Source organism: Gigantopelta aegis, chromosome 6, assembly GCF_016097555.1.
Source record: "Gigantopelta aegis isolate Gae_Host chromosome 6, Gae_host_genome, whole genome shotgun sequence".
Classification (NCBI taxonomy): Eukaryota; Metazoa; Mollusca; class Gastropoda; order Neomphalida; family Peltospiridae; genus Gigantopelta; species Gigantopelta aegis.
This window is the reverse complement of record NC_054704.1, coordinates 26,602,770-26,625,262: the sequence shown is the minus strand read 5'-3', so window position 1 is coordinate 26,625,262 and position 22,493 is coordinate 26,602,770. Positions and strand designations below refer to the sequence as shown.

The window sequence follows — 22,493 nt, the reverse complement described above, 5'->3', positions numbered from 1 at the left end:
GGCCAAGGAAGGACATTAATGTTGTTGTTCTGTAGGAAAGCCGTTGTGAGACGTGCTGTGTGAGGCCTGGCGTTGTCATGTTGGAACACTGCGTTGGCGTTGGCCATAACTGGAACGATGTGTGGCCGGAGGATCTGGTCAATGTAGCCCTGTGCATTCAGGTTGCCCTGCACGTGGACCAGGTCAGTTCTGCCAGTGTGTGAGATGGCTGCCCACACCATGACACTACCCCCGCCGAATCTGTCCACTTCCTGCACGCAGTTTGCCGCATAACGTTCACCACGACGCCTATACACGCGACATCTTCCATCATGACGTCGGAGCAGAAATCGGGACTCGTCACTGAACCACACCTGTCTCCATCGCAGTTGAGGCCATTGTCGATGAATCTGGCACCACTGCAGTCGGAGTCGACGGTGTTGTGGTGTTAAGATGACACCTCGAACTGGACGTCTGGCACGAATTCCTACCTCACGTAGGCGGTTCCGTACGGTCTGGTCGGATATCCTGCGCAAACCTGGTATTGCTGTGGCTGTGGAGGTGGCAGCAGTAGTCAATCGTTCCCGAAGGTGGCGTACCCGGATGTAGCGGTCCTGCCCGGGGGTAGTGACCCGTGGTCAACCGGATCTAGGGAGGTCACGTGTTGATCCATGTTGCTGGTAACGGTCCCACAGTCTGGAGATGGTGCTTGGGGACACATGGAATGCCCTGGCAACGGCCGTTCTGGATTCGCCTGCGTCTAGTCGGCCGATGGCATTGTTTCTCTGCGGTTCACTGAGACGTGGCATGTCCTGGATTGTCAACTGTCGGCCAGATACAGAGGCCAGGCAAGCGAACACCCTGCACTTTTATACTGTCGGTGTTCATGTTGCACGTGCAGACAACGCACGTGCAGTGGTGACATGGTTTGCACGTGGCTGCGTTTTTGCGAATATTCACATTTTGGAACTTTATTGTACAGTAGCTGCGTTTTATCGAATGTAACCGTGGGAATGTGTTTGGGACATGTAATGACCCTATATTCACAAAGCATGAACCGGTAGGAAACATAAAATCGGAGTTATAACCTATTTGTACCCTTTTGCGTTTCTTTTTTTGAAGAGTATATATATATATTCAGAAAAAGTAGGAGAACCTGAAATATTAATGTTAATATCAACTATTAGACCGAACATACATTTTGACCACAGACATCCTAGTAAAGAACGTTCAGGTCTGTTTATCAACACACTGAAACACATTCCATTCCATAGTTTGCAAGTGCATCACGCAGTACACGTGCGTGGGGTGCCATTTTATCGATTTTGACAATATCAAGGAAGGTCGATTAATCACTGTGGAACATTATTTCTGTCAATCTTTTTCATTCTGTTGATCATACAGTTGTTATTGTTTTGTTTGTAGTAATTTTTATTGTTTTAATTTGCGATGCGGTGTATGCAACATGATGAGCGTCTACGGGCTGTTGGTATGCTGCAAACAGGCAGAAGTCAGCATGAAGTGGCCAACACCTTCAATGTTGAAGATCAACCCCATTCAGGTCGTCCCAGGGTAACGACAGGAGTACAGGATTGATTCATCCGTAACCAGGCTCTAAGAAATCAAGCTCAAACAGCAAATCAAATTATTGCAAACCTTCATCCAGCTAATGGTGTTCGACGGCCCCGGGTTGTGTCTACCTTGACAAATCATCACATTGCCCATAGACGTGAATGGTGTAGGGAGCGCCAGAACTGGGGTATTCATCGCTGGTCACATGCCATGTTTTTAGATGAGTCCCTATTCCAGAGTTCGACAAATCCGCTAGCCCGACGCCCGTGGCTAGTGGTTTTTAAGTTCGGGCTAGTGAGAAACCCCTCTCCTTATCGCTCCATCGTGTTTTTGTTTTTTTTCTTTTTCTTTTTCTCTCGGCTGAAATTTCATTTAATAAATTTAATTGTGACATTTGTCATAGAATAATATCAACAACATCATCTGTATATAATAATAATCCACTTGAACTAGGTCTGCAAACTGCAGTAACATGCTATCTCTACATCGTCACGGTTACAGCATGCATTGTTTACTTTTCGCTTTCAAGTTTCTGGCACAGGAAATAAGTCTAATGACATGCGTGTTTTGATTGGTTGGACACGTCACGTGGTAGATAATCTCGCACATAATTATGTTTTAGGCTAACTTGGAAATCACCAATCGTGACGACAGGTTAATCTCAATCAAGTAAACCCCAGTCATGCTTTGAATTTCAGTGTTTGTTTTATTTACCTATTGTTTTCTAATTTAACATTTCGCTTACATATGGTTATTGGCAACCAGGAAAACAATTTACTTTAATGCTAACGGCACATGCAATGACTCGGCTTGAGCTATTACGTTTGGATAATGTCTCACAGCTGCCGATACAAGATAATACCTTTTTCGTTCATCAATTAACAACGGATTAGATGTCGCCGTTCTATTCTTTTGATAAAGGTCTGACATGGGATAATGCCCTGTATTTGAGCAATTGGCAGTACCGTTCCTGGCGACATGAATAGTAGGCCCGAAAAGCATAACCCACTACCAAATACACTGAACCATCTATTACCGTGTGTCACACTGTCGTACCCTTGTTTAAATTTAATTGTTTTGATAGTGGTTTTAGATACCAACCATGAGTTTAATCAATTATTTTTCCCCGGGAGAGGGCAAAAGCGAAAATGGGACAATAACGATGGATCACACTTGACAAAAGACCAAACGTACAACACAACAAAACTGAAAGTTACAACATAATTTAAGTGTTTGTTTCATTTTACTGTTATACTCATAAATGTATAATCTTACAAAAATTAGATAAAAATCCAGTTATAATTGATCAAGAATTTGGGCTAGTGCTTTATCTTGGTGGGCTAGTGGTTTTCACAAACCCACTAGCCCTGTGGCTAGTGACTTTTCAAAATATTTGTCATACTCTGCCTATTCACTTTTGACTTCCTTGACAGGTGTGGTCGGTCTGACGACGAAATGAACGGCATGCCAACGTCACAATGCGATTTCATGACAGATTTGGCAGTGGATCGGTTATGGTGTGGGGTGGTATCACTATGACTGACAGAATCCCCCTCCATATTGTGCAAGGAAGGGTCCGCTACAAGTTACGAATGGCTCTGACAGCAGTACGTCATTGATCCAGTGTTGTTGATAAAAAAAATAAAAAAAACTCTGACAAAATCTGTCATTACAAAGGATTTTATTTCAAACGTAGGATGCCATAATAAAGATAACTTTAATTTTAGACGCCATCATCAATGCATAATAAGTTGTCAAGTAGACCAGCGTGTGCGTGCAAAATTCCAAGAGTAAAAATAATTTGACATCGATAGTTCTGATTGGTCAATATGCCACATCAAATCATGTTCCAGTCACATGGTCTTTGACTTTCTAATAAACTAAACAAAAATTAAATAGTTGGCAATTATCACTGATTTTAATGTTAATATAGTGTGTACATATATACATTTATCCTATAACTTACCCATCATATCCATGTCATAAACTCATGTGATAATTTACTTTATTAACCCGGTTAATAATGGTATACAAATTTGCAAGTTCTCGAGGTAATGTGTTGTCGTGGATGGGTTATTTGCTTACTAGCCATCAAGACCTGTGTACTTGAGCTTAACGTTTTTAAAGATTTATTTAAAATGCGTGACGTCAAACTAACCTGTGCCAATCGTGATGACGTCATATCATCAATGGTGACTTTAGTACTGTGATTTACTAAAAAAATTATTAAATTGTTATTTTAGAAGTGTTATAGGATAAATAGAATTCGCTACTCGTGTTTTTTAATATGTAAAATATCAACATCGTCTAGTTAATCGGTATTTGTCTCGGCAGAGCCTTGACAAATGCCAATTAACATAGACTCGGTTGATATTTTCGATATTAAAAAATACTCGTGATGAATCCTCTATATACAAATAACATATGCACATTCATTAACCTCTGGCTGAAATACAAATATATAAATGAATTATTTTTTTAATTTTATTTTTTAAATAAAAAAGAAAAATAATAGACGTAAAAAATACCTACGGTATGCTTATTCCTACATATCTATTATCATTTCTTTTCCTTGTTTTTATTATTCCATCTAAATTCATTTTCTTTTTTTTCTTTTTTCTTCTTGTTTTTTTGTAAAGAAAGTATAAAATTATACTATTGCCATTTTCGGGACCTCATGTAAGCTTTGTAGGCTAACAGTTATGAACTAATCGAGACAATTTTACCGACTTCACTGATTTCCGTAACAAGTTCATTTGTGTAGGCTACAGAAGCCACTATTTAATTCATTCTCTTATAAATGAGTTATCTTTATCAGACGTTGTGATCTATTACCTTACAAAAGTGGACTATTTCTAATTAATAATAAATTAAATAGGCAAAGAAGTTTTGATCGGATTGGTATGTCGTCGAAGATGTCTATTAAACCTGTATTTTCCAATTTGTATAGCAAAGATAAGTACCAGTCATATATTAAAATCTTGCATGGACGCTACCATTCTCGTAACATTATTTTTCCTGGTATTATTAAACGGATCTTTTTATCAGCTACATAAGGTAAATACATGTAGTGGCAATCAATATACAAAATTATTTTACGTGTGCTGTTTGTTAAGTGCAACGTGCGTTATTTTTCACACTCGCCAGATTGAAATTACATGCGCTGTACGAGCGTGATCGCAACCGCGCACCTTAAAAGGCAAGGTCTGCAGTACTACCGGGACAACATACTGACACCCTTTGTTGTCCCGTTTGCTAGGCGTGTGGGTTGACGTTTTGTTTTCAGGACGACAATGCCCGTGCTCACCGTGCACGAATTGTCAATGTTCACCTCCAGTAGCACAACATCTATCGAATGCCATGGCCAGCAATGAGCCCAGACCTTTCCCCCATTAAACACGTCTGGGACATGATAGGCACTTGTGTCGTAAACATCGTCTGTCATGGACACTCATATAATATCCTCTATCTGTAATACTGAACTAACGGTTGTAATGTTTGCCCAATTAATTCACTATTATCATAAAACCATTCCCCACAGCTACCTTACAATTTTGGCAATTGTAAATTCTTATTAGAGTTCCCCTACTTTTTTGAAGAGTATATATATATATATATATATATATATATAAAATTATGTTTGTTGTAATAAATTAATTTAATACTCATAAATATCCCAAATATGATTTACTGGTGCTAATTTTTCCAATTCATGGGACCCTGGTGAAAGATCCTGGATAAATCCATTTTTATATGTGTACATATGTACACTAATATAAAAGTTGTTAATAGTGTACAGCCCCTAAGTAAATTTGTTTATTGATTACAAGTTTTGGGATACTTTAAAACTATTGACACCCCTGCTGGATGTGAATTGTTTCACCTACAAGCTTAACAGTATGACACTTTTTAACGAAAACCATGACCAGCTAGGAAATAAAATCTCTGTGTATGTATATTATGTAGTAATGTGTGTCAGCTGGAAAGTGGACAGGTGGAATGAATAATCAATAAAATTAATCCCAGTGGCACAGTTTGTTTACTGCAGTATAAAATTACTATTAAAGTTTTATGACTTGATTTGCATTGGGTGGCTATATGCAACTTAAATTACGTCTATCCTGAACTTTGGTATAATAGGGCAGATAAAAGGGTGTAGATAACGTACAAGTATTAGTTGATTGTAATATATTTAGTTTAATGAACATGCATAAAATGTTACACGTGTATGTAAAATGATAACCTGTAAATGTCACTGTTCTCGCTGGGTGAAAATTAAAGGAGGGCGGCCGCGCAGCACCACACCCTTAAAAAAAAAAAAATGGGAACGGGGTGTGGGAGCTTATACGAAATACAAGCAGACTCGTCTTTTAATTGAACCGAAGATGTTATCGATCTGATATTCACTGGCAGTTCCGGTTTTGCTGGACCGATCAAAGTTTTACGGGTAATATTATTATTTTAATAAAGATTTCAAGATATACGAAAAACAAAAAAGACATTTGTGTGATCCCCTAATGTCAATTTTTGTTTATATTATTCCCATCTTCATCGAATGAATCGATCGCTGTGATAAAATATTATCGCCAACTGATAAAAAGTTTAGTTTTTGTAGTGGCGGTGTATATATTATTTGGCACCCAAGATGAATGATTTTAATGCCAAACACTACCACTTCCGTTGATTTTATAAGCGGTGATATCCCCCCAAAATGAAAAGTTTACAATATGTTATAAGAACTGCTGAATAAACAGAATGACATAAATGACAGAAAGTAAAAATCGTCAGTTAAATCAATTATATCTGTAACTGAGGACAAAATATCAGACGACAGTTTTTGGAAACAAAACATAGAGTGACCGTTCTGATCACGTGACAAATTTGGCGCCAAATAAGGGGTTTTTTTTAGTCGGAGATTACCGAATCCATAAAAAATTAAACTGTTTTCATTACTCAAATAAAATATAACTTTTATTGTTTGTATTAAACATACAAATGGATACAGGTATGGGACAAAATAGAGGCTGTTAAAAATACTATTAAATTATGTTACAGTAACTGTCGTAAATGTTTCGTCAGTTGCTTTATCGTACACAACGCGGCTTGTTTCCTTTGATGTCCAATGTGCAGACTGATCATTGTTTTTTGTTTTTTTTATGTGTGGAAAAGAGTGTGCATTTGGAAGTAGCGGAGATAGGTGCTGGAAAATATAGTAGGGTGCTGGAAAATAAAGAGGGGCGCAGAAAAATAAAGGAGGGCAGAGAACGTGAAAGGAGGGCGGCAAAATGCAATAGCAGGGCGGGCCACCCCGCTTAAATGGAGCAACGAGAACACTGAATGTATTTTTATTGAACACAAATACAAAACATAAGTACTACATATATACACAGGGTTCCACCTAGCATCTGGAAAATGGGAGTCGTCATGACTCACAGGTTTTTATTTTGGGAGTCATGCATTCAAAAATGGGAGTCATCTGTGATATATATTTCTTAAATCACATAATTAACTGAATAACTGTCTCGTGTATATTACATGCATATATTATATCCACTATTCTATCCGTATAATATATACACACAATCCATTGTTTTTCTACTTGTAAATAATTTAATGCTTTTTCTGTCTTTTTATGTAGTCCAAAGGGACGTAGAAAGTGTGGTTCTTTCTACGTCCGAATATTGTTACATATCCTCTATATAGCTGGTGGCACCTTGTTTCAACCGTTTCTCAATCGAAGTAGTGTAACAAATGGACATACAAAGTAAAAATGTATAACCTACCGTACTCACTAAATCCCGACTAAAGTACTTGTGTCATTATTAACAAAATAAATCTTCCAACAACAACATGAAACATTTGCCCTCCATTTTAAATTTGCTAAATAGAAGGAAGCAACTCATTCTGCACATTAAGAAAAGTATTAACTTACTGTGCGCCCTGCACTATCTTTTTATGCACCCTTTGGCTTTTAGTCACCCAATGCTGCATGCTAACCTGCTCTGTAACATAGCTGCATCTGCGTAATAATTATGACTAACTCCTATTATGAGATATGCTCAACCATCTACATGTATTAAAGACAATAAAGAGAAATCATAAAAACAAAACGGCTGGTTAACTATTATCTGATGTCCGTAAACAGACCACGCATTCAACATTGTCACGATGATCTAAATTTAGACAGGAACTGGCACACTACATCAGCCACACTGTTTTTAACATTTATGTTATGTAACGTATTGATATGGTTGGGAACCAGTTAAACCGCTAGGCTGTATTTGTTCTGAAACTTTGTAGTCATTAGGTTTTTAGGTGTTTAAAAATAATAATAATAATAATGTTTAAGCGATTGACAGCGAGGAAAAAACACACAAAAATCTGGCGGCTGATATTCGTATAAAGATTGCATATTCGACACTGTCGCGATGATCTAAATTTAGACAAAGGGACTGGCATACTACATGAGCAATACTGGTTTTAACATTTAAGTTACGTTAAACTTATTGATAATTAAGGTTGGGAACCAGTTAAACTGCTCGGCTATTTTCGTATTGAACTTCGTTGATATATGCGCTTTTTTTTTCTCTATCTGCTGACACCAGTTTGGTATTGTGCAATAAATTGAATTGAAATTTAATCGAATTAGTCGTTAGGTTTTTATGTATTAAAAAAAAAAAAAAATGTAAAATCGATTGACATCGGATATATTTTGCGTCAACCATAACGCACACAGATTTTATTTAGGAGTATTTTAGGTAAATGTTGCGTCAAATGCGCAGGATTCCTGCATCATGTTAAACCCTGTATAAACATAATTACATTTATCCTATAACTTACCCATGATATCCATGTCATAAACCCATGTGATAATTTTAGTGTATTAACCCGGTTAATAATGGTATGCAAATTTGCACGGTCTCTAGGCAATGTGTTGCTGTGGATAGGTCATTTGCTTACAAGCTAACACGACCTGTTCACCTGAGCGTAACGTTTTCAAAGATTTAGTTAAAATGTGTGACATCAAACTAATTTGTGCTAATCTTAATGACGTCATATTACCGATGGCGGCGACTTTAGTACTGTGATTTAACAAAAACTGAATTAATCTGTTATTTTAGAAGTGTTATAGGATAAATAGAATTCCAGGGCACAATATTTCACGCGAACCGCCGTTCTGTTCGTGTGTCGGTTACGCAAAATTAAATTTACGCGAACCGCAATCTGGTTACGTCATGACCTGTAAACGTTCAGAAATTAAACTTGCAAACTTCACGATTACAGGACGTTTATTCATGCAGACATACTGCTAGTATTTCGACAAATGTTTTAAGCTGAATTTTAGATACTTGATGCGCAGCAAATCAGTAAACAACGTTATATTTCAACAATTGTAATTTGCAACCAGTCTAAAGTAAATGTTCAGTATAGAGTCGAGCCAAAAGTTTTTAAAAAATCTGCTCAGACCGATGGGGACGGCTAAATTATCTGCTGCTATTTTATCTCTAAAGGAATATATGTAGACATAACACTGGATTGCCTATAATTTTACATATGTTAAAAACAGTTTTAACGTAAACAGGAATCCAAAAGTGTCACAAAAATAGAAAAATACTAACATCGCATAATGAGCTTTAAAAAAACACACATTTGGAACGTCACTGTAGTATAGAAGTACCATTGATAAAGTGAAAGTAGCATAGCCACCGCAAAACGCAAAAAGGAATCCCTCCAAATGATTATGTATATATTTCAAAGGCGTAGCGCCCATTACGCACAGTACGCATGTGCGTAATGCAAAAACCAAATCCGGGAATAGGTCGAGGCTGTCTGTAATTGTTCTATAAAATATCCTCTTAAAATTGACTCGAAAAAAGATTACAAAAAAAGAGAAAAAAATGCCTCCGAAAAGGCTCAGATTGCATCTACAGGCAATCCTGTTTCAAACTTTTCACAGGGGGAGGCCCCCGAATATCCCCATTCGGGAACGCCTTTGGCATGCGTAATGCTAAGAAAATTTCTGGCTACGTCCCTGTATTTTGTTTCAGTACTGGGGCTGATATTCAGTTCTTTTATAATATTGTTAACTTTAGCAAGTATTAAAGACATTTTTTTTGTAAAATGTTTTCTTTTGTATTTGTTTTAACTTTATGTTTGAGCTAAAAACTATGTATTTAAAATATAATTTCAACATAATTTTGAGGTAACTGATCAGGTAACCCACGGGTTACACAAATATAATTCACGTAACCGAACAAGTGGTTACCTAGGTAAAAATCACGTGAACCGACTTCCGGTTCCCTCAGATTTCGAAATATTGTCCCCTGGAATTCGCAAAGCCACAACAAATACCAATTAACATAGACTCAGTTGATATTTTCCATATTAAAAAATACTTGTGATGAATCCTCTATATATGCATATAGTACTTCCATGTTAAACTGCAGTGTATTTAGTTTTTATTTGTTTATTTTTATTGTTATTTTTTAATTATTATTTTATATATATAATTAATTATAATTATAATTATATTTTTTTTTTACAATAACAGTAAAATTAAGTACTGCTTATTTCCTTATTTGCAGAAAGGAATAATACAGTGGAACAGTGTAAAAATATCAGTGTTTAAAATAAGCACTTGTCCATTTGTCCTAACAAATGAAAATCTATTTGGACAAGCAAAATGTGCCTCGCTGGTAAAATTGTCTGTGCAGTTTCATTTTGAGCAATCGCAAACATCATCCTGGTACTTGAATAAAACAAACCATTTATTTGGACAAGTGAAAATATTGGCAGACAAGTAGATTTCTATATTTATTTGTCCGGTGGATTAATAAAAAAAAAAATCTGCTTATATTTATCACTCAATATATCTACAATTGTATGTGTTTTCATGTTCATTGAAAAACAATTGGCATATTGCCAGTGTCAATAAAAATCAACAATTATTTTTAAATGTCCTATCTTGTAATCATAATATGGCATGAATACATAATACAAATGGCAAGCTTTCACTGGTTTTGACTGTCAAAACAAAGTCTGATTTCTATTGTTTTATTGATGTGAGATTATAACCAAAGTAATTTATTAAAAACAACTCTGCATTTTTTTTTTTTTAATTTGCAAATTTCATCTGCTAGAAGCATAAATTAAAAATATGCATTTGAGTGTGTTCCTGTCCTAGACTAGTGGAATAATATCATAACGCATTATTTTTATGATTGATATATCAGGCTGCGAATTTAGCATGATGTCGTGTTTCAGTGAATGCACAATTTTGGTGGGAAGCGTAAAATTACCCAACATAATCCCAAAGCATCTGTATGTTTATAATTCCCTCGGAATTTTACAACAAAACCTCCAAATTCAATGCCTTTAAATATACATTTAATGTACATGTATATAATGGATTGAACACAAACAACATATAGGAGCCCTGATAATGCTTTCTGTTTGTTCTACAGGTTACAGATTGAACACAAACAACATATAAGAGCCCTGATAATGCTTTCTGTTTGTTCTACAGGTTACAGATTGAACACAAACAACATATAGGAGCCCTGATAATGCTTTCTGTTTGTTCTACAGGTTACAGATTGAACACAAACAACATATAGGAGCCCTGATAATGCTTTCTGTTTGTTCTACAGGTTACAGATTGAACACAAACAACATATAGGAGCCCTGATAATGCTTTCTGTTTGTTCTACAGGTTACAGATTGAACACACAGAAAATGGTCCATGCTGAATTATTAGTTAGGTTCCATTGATTGATTATATTTTAAAATTGATCAATTGAGCTCTACTAATGTGATGATCCATTATAAAAAATCCTTATAATCGATTGTCGTGGAAAATAATATTTGTAATTGTCCGTCCTGTTTAGATAATGGAATTGATATTAACATATGTTGGGGTTGGTGGTGGTTTTCATGTGAAAATAAAGAAGAAGAAAAATATTAAAGGTAAATTTAGCATTTGTAATGTTTATCCTGATGAACGTAACACAAGATACATAATCCTTATATTTCAAATGATATTCTCCTTTTCATATATTATTCTAAACAATTGTGTAATCGAAAGTTCATCAGTGCGTGCAAAATTATTAAACTCCAACCAATTCCCAACCCTACTGATGGTTATAATATTCATGGGACAATAAACAAAACAGGCCAGCTGCTTATCCACTAGACAATATTTATTTAAAACAATAAAATAGTATTTTTTTTATTTACCTGTATAAAGAAAGCACATGAATAAATTAATCATCAGTTACTGGATGTCAAACATTTGTTAATTCTGATACCTATCCTTTTGAAGAAACCTAGCTGCTACATTATTGCATTAGGAGCAAGGGGACTTTTAAGTTTTATATGCATTTTCCCAGAGGCTGGGCAGGACGTACCAGTATCCACCACCTTTGATATATAGTTTTACATACCTGTCATGGAATACTGACGGAGACAGGAAAGCCCCCAATGGCTCTATTGAGGGGGTTTGTTCATATGATTTCAAAAATATGGTCTACCTACTGATATACATCAGTTAAAAGAAGATATATGCATGTACCATTGAAATAGAGCTTTACTACACAAAGAATGCTCAGATAGTTAAGCGCTTTCTTCAGGTCATCATGCTAGTTTTGTACCCAGATGTAATGAATTGTGTTGTTTGTTTCAGATTATCCAGACAGACGCTCTTCATTCTGGTAGCACGTTTGTGGTGTGCTGGCTGTGGCGCTTGTTAGAGGGACAGTCCCTGCTGCAAGTCATTCTTATTGTCATCTGGGTGGATAAAGTCTGGGTATGTCCTGCACTGTTCATTCAGTCTGTTTTACATTTTTTTTTTTTTTTTTTTTTTTTTTTTTACCACATTCTTTGTTATATATTTTTTAAAAAGAAGAAAGAATGAAAGAAAACATATATATGACAGAGAGAGAGCTAGATTGTATTACCTCTTCATAACATACTGCTTTAGCAACTTCTTTTCACATCCAGTTTTCATGAAAGAAACTTCTCTTATATGAATGAGATCATAAATATGATCTTGAATGAATTCATGTTTTGCCCCTCTGGCCATTTCATTTCTTATCTCACATATATACAAACAAATTCATGTTTCTTCTCTGCATCACTGCATCAAAGTTAAGGTGAGTTACTAAAAATCTATATTGTTTCTGTATATATTTCTGTAGGTATAAAAATAATTTTATCAATGTACCTGAAAATTACTATAGATTGAGTTTGAAGGTTTAATAAAAATTGTAATTTATACAGTGGAACCTCGTTAGTCCAGACAGTATGGTTATTAAAAAAAACGTCCGGATTAACGAATTTCCGGATTACTGAAATGTACGTGATGAGTAACCTCCCTTGATTCAAAAACAAAATAAAAACAACACATTTGAATTTTAGACCAAACAATTCTTCAACCAGTTTTGTTCTGTTGATCTGCCTTGTGGTGTGAATAAGTGCTAGTTGCATGTCTGTGGGGCCAGTCTACTATTCAGTAGTGTACTGCCAGGTGCTTGTCTTAAAGCTAGAAAATGCGATTAAATAAAATGAAATACTGTTTAAGACATGTTGCATTGTTGATACTAAATGTTTGATTACTACTACTAGCGACAACAAGTTTTCAATTTTATTAGTCGTGTTTTGTCGTACCGGTTAATGTTGTAAATCTAGGCCACGTGGTTGAGTTCATTTCCTCAAAGTGGGTACGTTGTTGAGGAATGCATATTGTTTCTCACTTATTTACAATCATTATTAGTTTAAAGTTTCTACGTTTACAGATTATATTTTAAACATATTAAATGGCGAAATTATAATTCATTTCTGCTATATCTACTGGTATAATATAAACGCCAACATGATACATCCCTCCGCCCCTAGCACAGAAATACAACTCTCTCAAAACCGGCGTGAAACTGAATGAGCATTGTTCCACTTATGAAAGAGTTGCAAGCCAGTGTTTTGACAGCAATAAAATATAAAGACATTTCCTTTGTCTTTATTTTGGGTGACTGGCAATACTCTTGAGTTGGGTCACCAAAACAATTATGACCAGTATTCAGTAATAAATCATACAGGCAAGTTGGTCATGGGGTACCGTAGGGTATGATCAAGAGTTACCCACTTTTAAAAATAAAATACTCCCCCCCCCCCCCCCCCCATAAAATAAAACAGCCAGTCTGGTCATAGATCAAAGAAATTATATTTAAAAAAACAACGAACACTTGTGCTTTATCCGACTAACACTAAATAAACACAGGTGAATGGTTAAATAAACTGCGGTGTGAAACCCCATGCAGCTATTTTATCTCTGTCGATTCCTTGAGCGTTAATTGGCGGATTACTTTTATGTTCAATCAGCGGCGACCGGTCAAGCGAAGCAATTTGCCTTTACTTTTTACATTTGGTTCATAATTATGACCGTCCGGTTCCGGAAGCTAAAATTTATTCATATGGATTTCTTTTAAAAATTGTGACAGTAGTTGTAATCATAAAGTATAGTTGTCGATTGACAACTGACATAAATGCTGATTGAGATACCATTTATCAGTTGCTTTAAAGGCCATTGTGTGATGACCTGTTGTAGGGCTAGAATAGTACGACCAGATAAAGGAAAATGATATTATGCAAGTGGCGAGATACCACCAATCACATGTTATACTGTAAGCCCCAATGAACTCGCTCAGAACCAGACTTTCAAGTTTTGACAACTTGTGTATTTTAGCTCTCTGCAGTTGTGGAAAAAAAAAATAATATGTATCCATTGTGAATAAACAATTAAAAATTAAGATAACATCTTGATAGTACGTGTGTATGTTCACTCTCCAATTGTTTTTTGTTTTTTAAATCTTAATTAGTAAAATCTGTGGGACACTGTACATGACAGTTTACGTACAACATTTTTACCAACACTGAATACTAATCCTGGGGGAAACACCAGGGTAAACACTGACATGTATAGTTAAAATCTCCAATTGCATTAAACAGATTTTTGTTCACCAAATTACAACATATTAACATGGCAGCCACTGCCTGGTTAAACTGTGTGCAAGGGAGCATGTTATTTTTGGTGTCTTTTTACAGAACACATCTTGTTAAATTTAGCTCTGTCATTGGTGGTGAAAGTTAAAGCGATTTGTATGGTGACAGGGGGGGGGGGGGGGGGAGTGATCAGTCTTGCCAATTATTTTCCTCAGTGGCCTCTTAAAATTAGCAAAAACTAATGGGAAAACATCCACCTAATTTGACATCCATGATGTAATAACTGACTTCTGATTAAAACAATGTGCCAGGGTGTTGTTAAGCTATTATTCATTTACATGCACACTGCATGATAACATCGGTCTGATGAATACAAGACACCAAAAAAGAGGGTTTTTCATCAGGGGCAGTGAGGTGTTTTACAATTATGTGTTTTCATTAGTACACCTAACAAGACCTTTTGCGGAGGCTTAATAACACTGGTGCCTGAGTTGAGTTTCAGGCAAGACTTGCCATTGATAATTAGTCTGGTCACGTGCAGGGACATAATTATGTTTTGAATGGAATTAATATTTTTAAAGAAGAAGAAATGTCTTGTTAGCCATAAAACAAAGCAAAGTTAAAGCAAAATGAATTATTTAAAAACCTTCACAAACATGTCTGAAATAATCAAATAGAATAGTGAATAGAAAAGATTGTAGGTTTTGTGGATGTTGACACAGGGTTGCAAGTGCTTGAGTTATCATGTGACCTGTGGATTCATCCTAATCATAATAGACTTGCTAAAAATCCATCTCCACTTCCCAGTCCTTGTCTCACATATTTCTGTCTGGTGCTTGTCTCCTATAGACGTTTGTATTTCGTACAGTTTGCCTTAATCCATGTAATTTTTTGCTGTTGACACATTTGAGGGTTTTTTAATTAATTAAGGTAAAGAATGCTATAAAAAATTAATCCCAGTTTCCTTCAAGGTCGCCTTACAGACTCATTCATTCATTAATGTTTGCTGTATCTTTAATCATCGAGCTCGCATGTCAGCAGTGATTAAACACTGCACTGACAGTTTATTTGCAAATGTTGATAAATCTTTTGATAGATATGTACTTAATGTTACCTCAGGATACTGTTATGAGATTAACTACAAGCACAATTTGTTGTTATTATTGTATTTTTGTTTTTGTGTTTCTGTATTTGAAGAAGTTTATTTTAATATATACATGTATGTAGTTAGGATTTGAAAACCAAAAATGTTGACATATAATGATATACAGTGAAACTTCTCTAAACCGAACACCATTGGGACCGAATAAAATGTTCGGTTTACTGAGGTTTTAAGAAACAGCCTTGATAACCATTTTTTTAATTTACACGCGTTATTAAACCTTCGTTTACTTCCATTTGCATTATTCTCGTTTGGGTAAACTTTCGTATTTGTTAATAATTTTAACTTTATCGTCCAGTGACAACTCTACACGACGCCGTTTTGCTGGACGTTCGGACATGTTGACAATCGATATGGAAATGAAATGCTATTGACGTACCTATGAAACATATCGGAAACAGAAGCCGACTTATTTGTCTAAATAAACAGTGGAACAGAGACAATGAGAATGCAATGAATTAAATTTATGGTTGCTTTGTCGGGTCCTCGTGTAAAATAATCAGATATAACCAGCAATAAATTTGTTCGGAAGAGGTAATAATCTCATTCCCAATAAACACAGTGCACATGATTATTCCCATTACAAACTTAAAGGTGTTAATTGAATGACAAGGCTTAACCGAAATCTAGGTAACAGAGACTAATTAGAGCATTGTTCGACAAACGCTCAAACACGTCCCGGACACGCTACACCGAGCATGCGCATACCATCTGGTATTGTTATTAACACCACGACTTTGACAACTAATTGGTATGGTCGAGACAGGCGACGCTCCTTCAGAGTTATTAATTGTTCGGTCTTCAGAGGTAAAATTTGTATTGAATAAACAAAACGGGACCCGGAAATTCGTTCGGTATTCAGAGTAGAGGGGTTTCCGGTTTTCAGGGGTTTATTTCAGTGGTTAAAACGTGGGACCGTGAAAAAATTTCGGTGTTGAGGGAATTCCGGTTTACTGAGGGTCCGGTTTAGAGAAGTTTCACTGTAATATACAAATGAAATTTAGTCTCGTTCATTTTGACTCCTTGGAGTCAATAACATTTAAATAATCAAGTTTTGGCATATGTGGACCAGTTAATGACATTGATGGAATTATTGGTAGTACATATACTAAAATGGGGCAAGGGCTCATTTGGTTGTTGTTGGGTTTGGGGGGGGGGGGGGGGGGGGTGGTACATGTGTATTGCAGGATACATTTAAATAAAATAATCAGTCACTGTATTAAGATATATGCTTTATTCTGTTATACTGGTTATTATCTCTGTATACATAATATATATGTACATCCACATGGACATACATGCAAGTGAGGGATTTACTGATCTTAATGGTGCAAGATGTCATGATTTTCTGTGAATGACACCCCAAAATAATAGTCCAATGTTGTGTTTACTCACAGCTCTGTATACATGTACAGTGGCTTCTAAATTGCCTGGAGGACTTTTGTGTTTATTCAGATGTATAATCAAGCCTTCGATCAAAAGATTTACAGCCAGCAGTTTATTTTTGTTATGTTGCTGCCCAGAACATAGCAGGAGTTGTGAAGTGAAACTACATTCTAAACCAAACCATTTTAGTCCAATATTGCAGTTTTCTTCATTTCTTTCTCAGCAGAAAGGAACACAAGAATATAGCATAAATTTGGGGGGATTCTGAATTATACTAATACATGTAACGTTAATTATAATTAACTTTTGGAAAGTACAAACATGGGCTGAAACCACAAATGTGTTGCACCTTATTCGACATCACAGTAATGAATCACGCAGTAACCACGTGAAATAAACATTAACACATAGCTTACAGTAATTGGCCTGATATTATAACTACATTATACAATTACTTTTTTTTTACCTCAAACGTAAAACTGTTTTCTTCACTATATTTTGTTATCTTTTTTTACAAGCTGGGTTTTTTTTTCTCCATATATCAATGGCTACATTTTCCTTTTATATTTGCCCTACAGCAAGGTTAAGATTAATGATCAAGATCTAATTGTTGTCATATTGTGCGCTCATGTACAGTGTGTACCAGTACGTGTAGGCAAGAAGCAGGATTCTCAAAAGAGGAGTGAACGAATTAGATGTTTGAAGTTTCATTTTTAAAAATCAAATGAACATAGAAAAACTATATAGACATTAAGTTTAAAATATACATGTTTATGTAGGGTAATTTTTGGGTGTCTGTGTAGGGGAAGAGTTGGGTTCTGTTCTTTTGGAATGGCTGTAGGCCTCTACAATCTTTAAATCTGTATATACAGGTATAGTTTATATACAAGTAGATTTGTTACGACATTTTCCTGTGTTTTAATTGCGACTGTACAGTACATTTTTGATATGACATTTTGCCCATTGTTTTCATTGCGACTTTACAGTACATTTTTAATGTTGTACATAGCAAAAAGAAATTTACATGCTAGCCTCACAAACTAGTTTATTAAAGGACATGGTGTGTGCTGTCACAGTCCATGCTAGCCACTCAAGAGTGGTTTATCAAAGGCTGTGGTATGTGCTGACACAATCCATGCTAGCTACTCAAGGTGGTTTATCAAAGGCTGTGGTATGTGCTGTCAAAGTCTGTGCTAACCAGTCAGTGGTTTATCAAAGGCTGTGGTGTGTGCTGTCACAGTCCATGCTAGCCACTCAGTGGTTTATCAAAGGCTGTGGTGTGTGCTGTCACAGTCCATGCTAGCCACTAAAGTGGTTTATCAAAGGCTGTGCTGTGTGCTGTCACAGTCCATGCTAGCTACTCAAAGGAGTTTATCAAAGGCTGTGGTGTGTGCTGTCACAGTCTATGCTAACCTCTCAAACTGTTTTATTAAATGCTATGGTATGTGCTGTCACAGTCCATGCTAGTCACTCAAATTGGATTATCAAAGGTTATGTGGTGTGTGCTGTCAGTTCATGCTAGCCTCTAAAAGTGGTTTATCAAAGGTTATCGGTATGTGGTGTGTACTGTCACAGTCCATGCTAATCACTCAAATTGGATTATCAAAGGTTATGTGGTGTGTGCTGTCACAGTCCATGCTAGCCACTCAAAGTGGTTTATCAAAGGTTACTGGTATGTGCTGTCACAGTCCATGCTAGCCTCTCAAACTGTTTTATTAAAGGCTATGGTTTGTGCTGTCACAGCCCATGCTAGCCACTCACACTGGTTTATCAAAGGCTGTGGTGTGTGCACAAAAAAGAGTAACCTGTGTGTATGCTTTATCTCTAACATTCTGCTGTCTATACAATTACCATATATATTTTTATTTGACACTTAAACATACTGTACTTGTCCATTTATGAAGTAACATACATGTACAAATGTGTGAGCTAGTCAACACTAGAAACAATACAAATATTGTATTAAACTATTTAAAGTAAAAGTACGCCCAGTCATTTTAATCTACCTTTTCTCTTACTTTCTGTTTAAAAGGTTCCTAACCCACTGCAATACCCGCAAAGTTCATATATAATCATAATGCTATACTTTTTGTATTCACTGGGCTTTTAAGAAAACAAAAATCATGATTATTGATTTATTGGAGGACCAAACACAATGAACCAGTGTAAAACCGGTTATCAACCACTGATCAAAGCTTTAATTTCTAGTTCGCCCAAGATTTTCTCACATCAGTTTATTGGCACATTTGTTTTTAATATTGGCATTCCCAGTGGTGCGTGAAATAAACTGTCAGTATTATATACTCAATTTCCTTCCCAAGTACTGAAGACAAAAAACACTATTGACAGCCATAGACATTTTGCTATGTCTCTATTCAGTGAAATGTCTGTGCCATATTGGAATTTTTCTGTTTTACTAGCTCTAAAATAAATTTATTATTAATCTCTGATGCACACAGCTGCATATTTGCAATGCAAGAAATCAAAATCGTTAACCGTAGTCTGATTAAAAGAAGGGAAAGGAATATTAATTTAGTTTAATGACACCATAGTTCATTTTAAACTTTTGTCCGAACCAAATTGTTAACAACTACAAAAAATTACTCTCCTACCTTTAATTGCCATTAGATTTCCTCCAAAGTTTGTCCAGACACAAATCGCAAAAAAAACCCACTACAAATATACAGATTCCACACACGAGACTGCAACGATGTCACCGATATCGTCTTTGCTGAGATTGCATAGGAAAAAACATATGCAGTGTTCTGCTGTCTGCCATGTTGCTTGTTTATGGAATACTCTTCAAGAGGGGTGAAAGCCTCCAAAGTATGTGACACAGTTAATATGAAATCAATGATCTCTAGTGGTATCATTAAAAAAAAAATAATAATAATAAATAATATGATGTCATCACATTTGCTTTTATATCATAACATGTTATGACGTTGTTAGATTAAGTCCTATCCTTTCACCCCTCTTGAATAATATTCCAAAAAAAGTCAAAATGGCAGCTGGCACAAAATTACATGCTTTTTGCCCTATGCACTCTGAGCGAAGTCGATATAGGTGATATAGGTGACATAGTTATCATCTGGTATGTGGAATCTGTGTCATTGTAATGGTTTTTTCAAGATTTCTGTCTGGACAAACTTTGGAGGAAATCTAACGGCAATTAAAGGTAGTAGAGTAATTTTTCGTAGTTGTTAACAATTTGGTTCGGACAGTAGTGCTATTTTACCATCTACAGCACTTAAACCAGTAAATTTGTAACAGATCAACACAAAATTAAAAACGAAATATGATAATTTCAACTGACAGGAATAATTTTAACCAGCTGCAAAAAAAACTGACATCAGTAAAGACACTGTTCTGCATCAGTTCATATTGCAGCTTTGGCAATTGCCATGGGTTGTGCTGATAAATTCGAGCCCTGCTGTGGACTTTGACGTAGCAGTTGTGGAGCTCTGGTTAAGACTTGAAACAGTCTGATGGTTCCATTAAGGCAATCAGTCTAAGTGAAATCAAAGAATGGTGCATCACAAGAAGAAACAAATGCTGATCTTTTCTAAATGCTAAAAAGCTGAACAAATCTAGAGAATGCTGCTTTAAGAAAGAAAGTGCATGCGCTAATGAATGTCACACCCTGATATAGATTTATGTAGTCTACAGTAAACAGCACGGTCTGTAATATTGTTTGTAGAATACCAAACCTAAGCTGCTAAATAATTAATCTGCAGTGCTGGTGAAAACATGTTATTGTAACAAGTAGCTGACACTTTGTCGCTCTGGCAGATCTATGTAATATAGGCTGAATGTCTGACTGTTTGAACCAGACTTTGACACCGAGATATATAGCACATCTATGTAATATAGGCTGAATGTCTGACTCTTTGAACCAGACTTTGTCATCGAGATTAAATAGCAGATCTACATCTATGTAATATAGGCTGAATGTCTGACTGTTTGAACCAGACTTTGTCACCGAGATATATAGCACATCTATGTAATATCTGACTGTTTGAACCAGACTTTGTCACCGAGATATATAGCACATCTATTTAATATAGGCTGAATGTCTGACTGTTTTAACCAGACTTTGTAACCGAGATATATAGCACATCTATGTAATATAGGCTGAATGTCTGACTGTTTGAATCAGACTTTGTCACCGAGATATATAGCACATCTATGTAATATAGGCTGAATGTCTGACTGTTTGAACCAGACTTTGACACCGAGATATATAGCACATCTATGTAATATAGGCTGAATGTCTGACTCTTTGAACCAGACTTTGTCATCGAGATTAAATAGCAGATCTACATCTATGTAATATAGGCTGAATGTCTGACTGTTTGAACCAGACTTTGTCACCGAGATATATAGCACATCTATGTAATATCTGACTGTTTGAACCAGACTTTGTCACCGAGATATATAGCACATCTATTTAATATAGGCTGAATGTCTGACTGTTTGAACCAGACTTTGTAACCGAGATATATAGCACATCTATGTAATATAGGCTGAATGTCTGACTGTTTGAATCAGACTTTGTCACCGAGATATATAGCACATCTATGTAATATAGGCTGAATGTCTGACTGTTTGAACCAGACTTTGTCACCGAGATATATAGCACATCTATGTAATTTAGGCTAAATGTGTGACTGTTTGAACCAGACTTTGTCACCGAGATATATAGCACATCTATGTAATATAGGCTGAATGTCTGACTGTTTGAACCAGACTTTGTCATCGCGATTAAATAGCACATCTATGTAATATAGGCTGAATGTCTGACTGTTTGAATCAGACTTTGTCACCGAGATATATAGACCAGACTAAGATTATATAGCAGATGTAATAATAGGCTGGTTGTCTGTTTATTTAGACCAAACTAAGATTATATAGCAGATGTAATAATAGGCTGGTTGTCTGTTTATTTAGACCAAACTAAGATTATATAGCAGATGTAATAATAGGCTGGTTGTCTGTTTATTTAGACCAAACTAAGATTATATAGCAGATGTAATAATAGGTTGGTTGCCTGTTTATTTAGACCAAACTAAGATTATATAGCAGATGTAATAATAGGCTTGTTCCCTGGTTATTTAGACCAGACTAAGATTAACGTGTTAGTGTGGACTTGTCCCAGTGCTGTACAAATAACGTGTGTCAACAGGAAAACATTATCTTGAGATGGTAACAGATGTATGGCTGTTGACCATGATTCATTAAACTGTAATATCTGTTTAGGTGTGTATGTGTGGTATGTAGGCCAGTCATAGAACACTCCTTTGGGGTGTGGTGGGTCTGTTTGTGGCGGTCTTATAGCACTCCCATGGGTCGTATTGGGTCACAGGATCAAGGCTGCCTTAATTTAGTGGACAAACCCTCT

At 35.9% G+C, this 22,493-nt stretch overlaps 1 protein-coding gene across 3 annotated transcripts in view; it reads left to right on the top strand.

The window, feature by feature from the left end:
* Positions 1-22,493, top strand: part of LOC121376347 (ceramide phosphoethanolamine synthase-like) — a 50,749-nt gene that overhangs the window by 21,037 nt on the left and 7,219 nt on the right. For 2 of the 3 annotated variants that reach the window (XM_041504192.1, XM_041504193.1), the window contains exon 3: positions 12,233-12,731. In XM_041504192.1, coding sequence (XP_041360126.1) covers positions 12,233-12,463 — 231 coding nt within the window. In that variant the 3' untranslated portion in view covers positions 12,464-12,731. Of the gene's footprint in view, positions 1-12,232; positions 12,732-22,493 lie in introns of those variants that run through there. The other variant, XM_041504194.1, reaches the window with a different exon arrangement.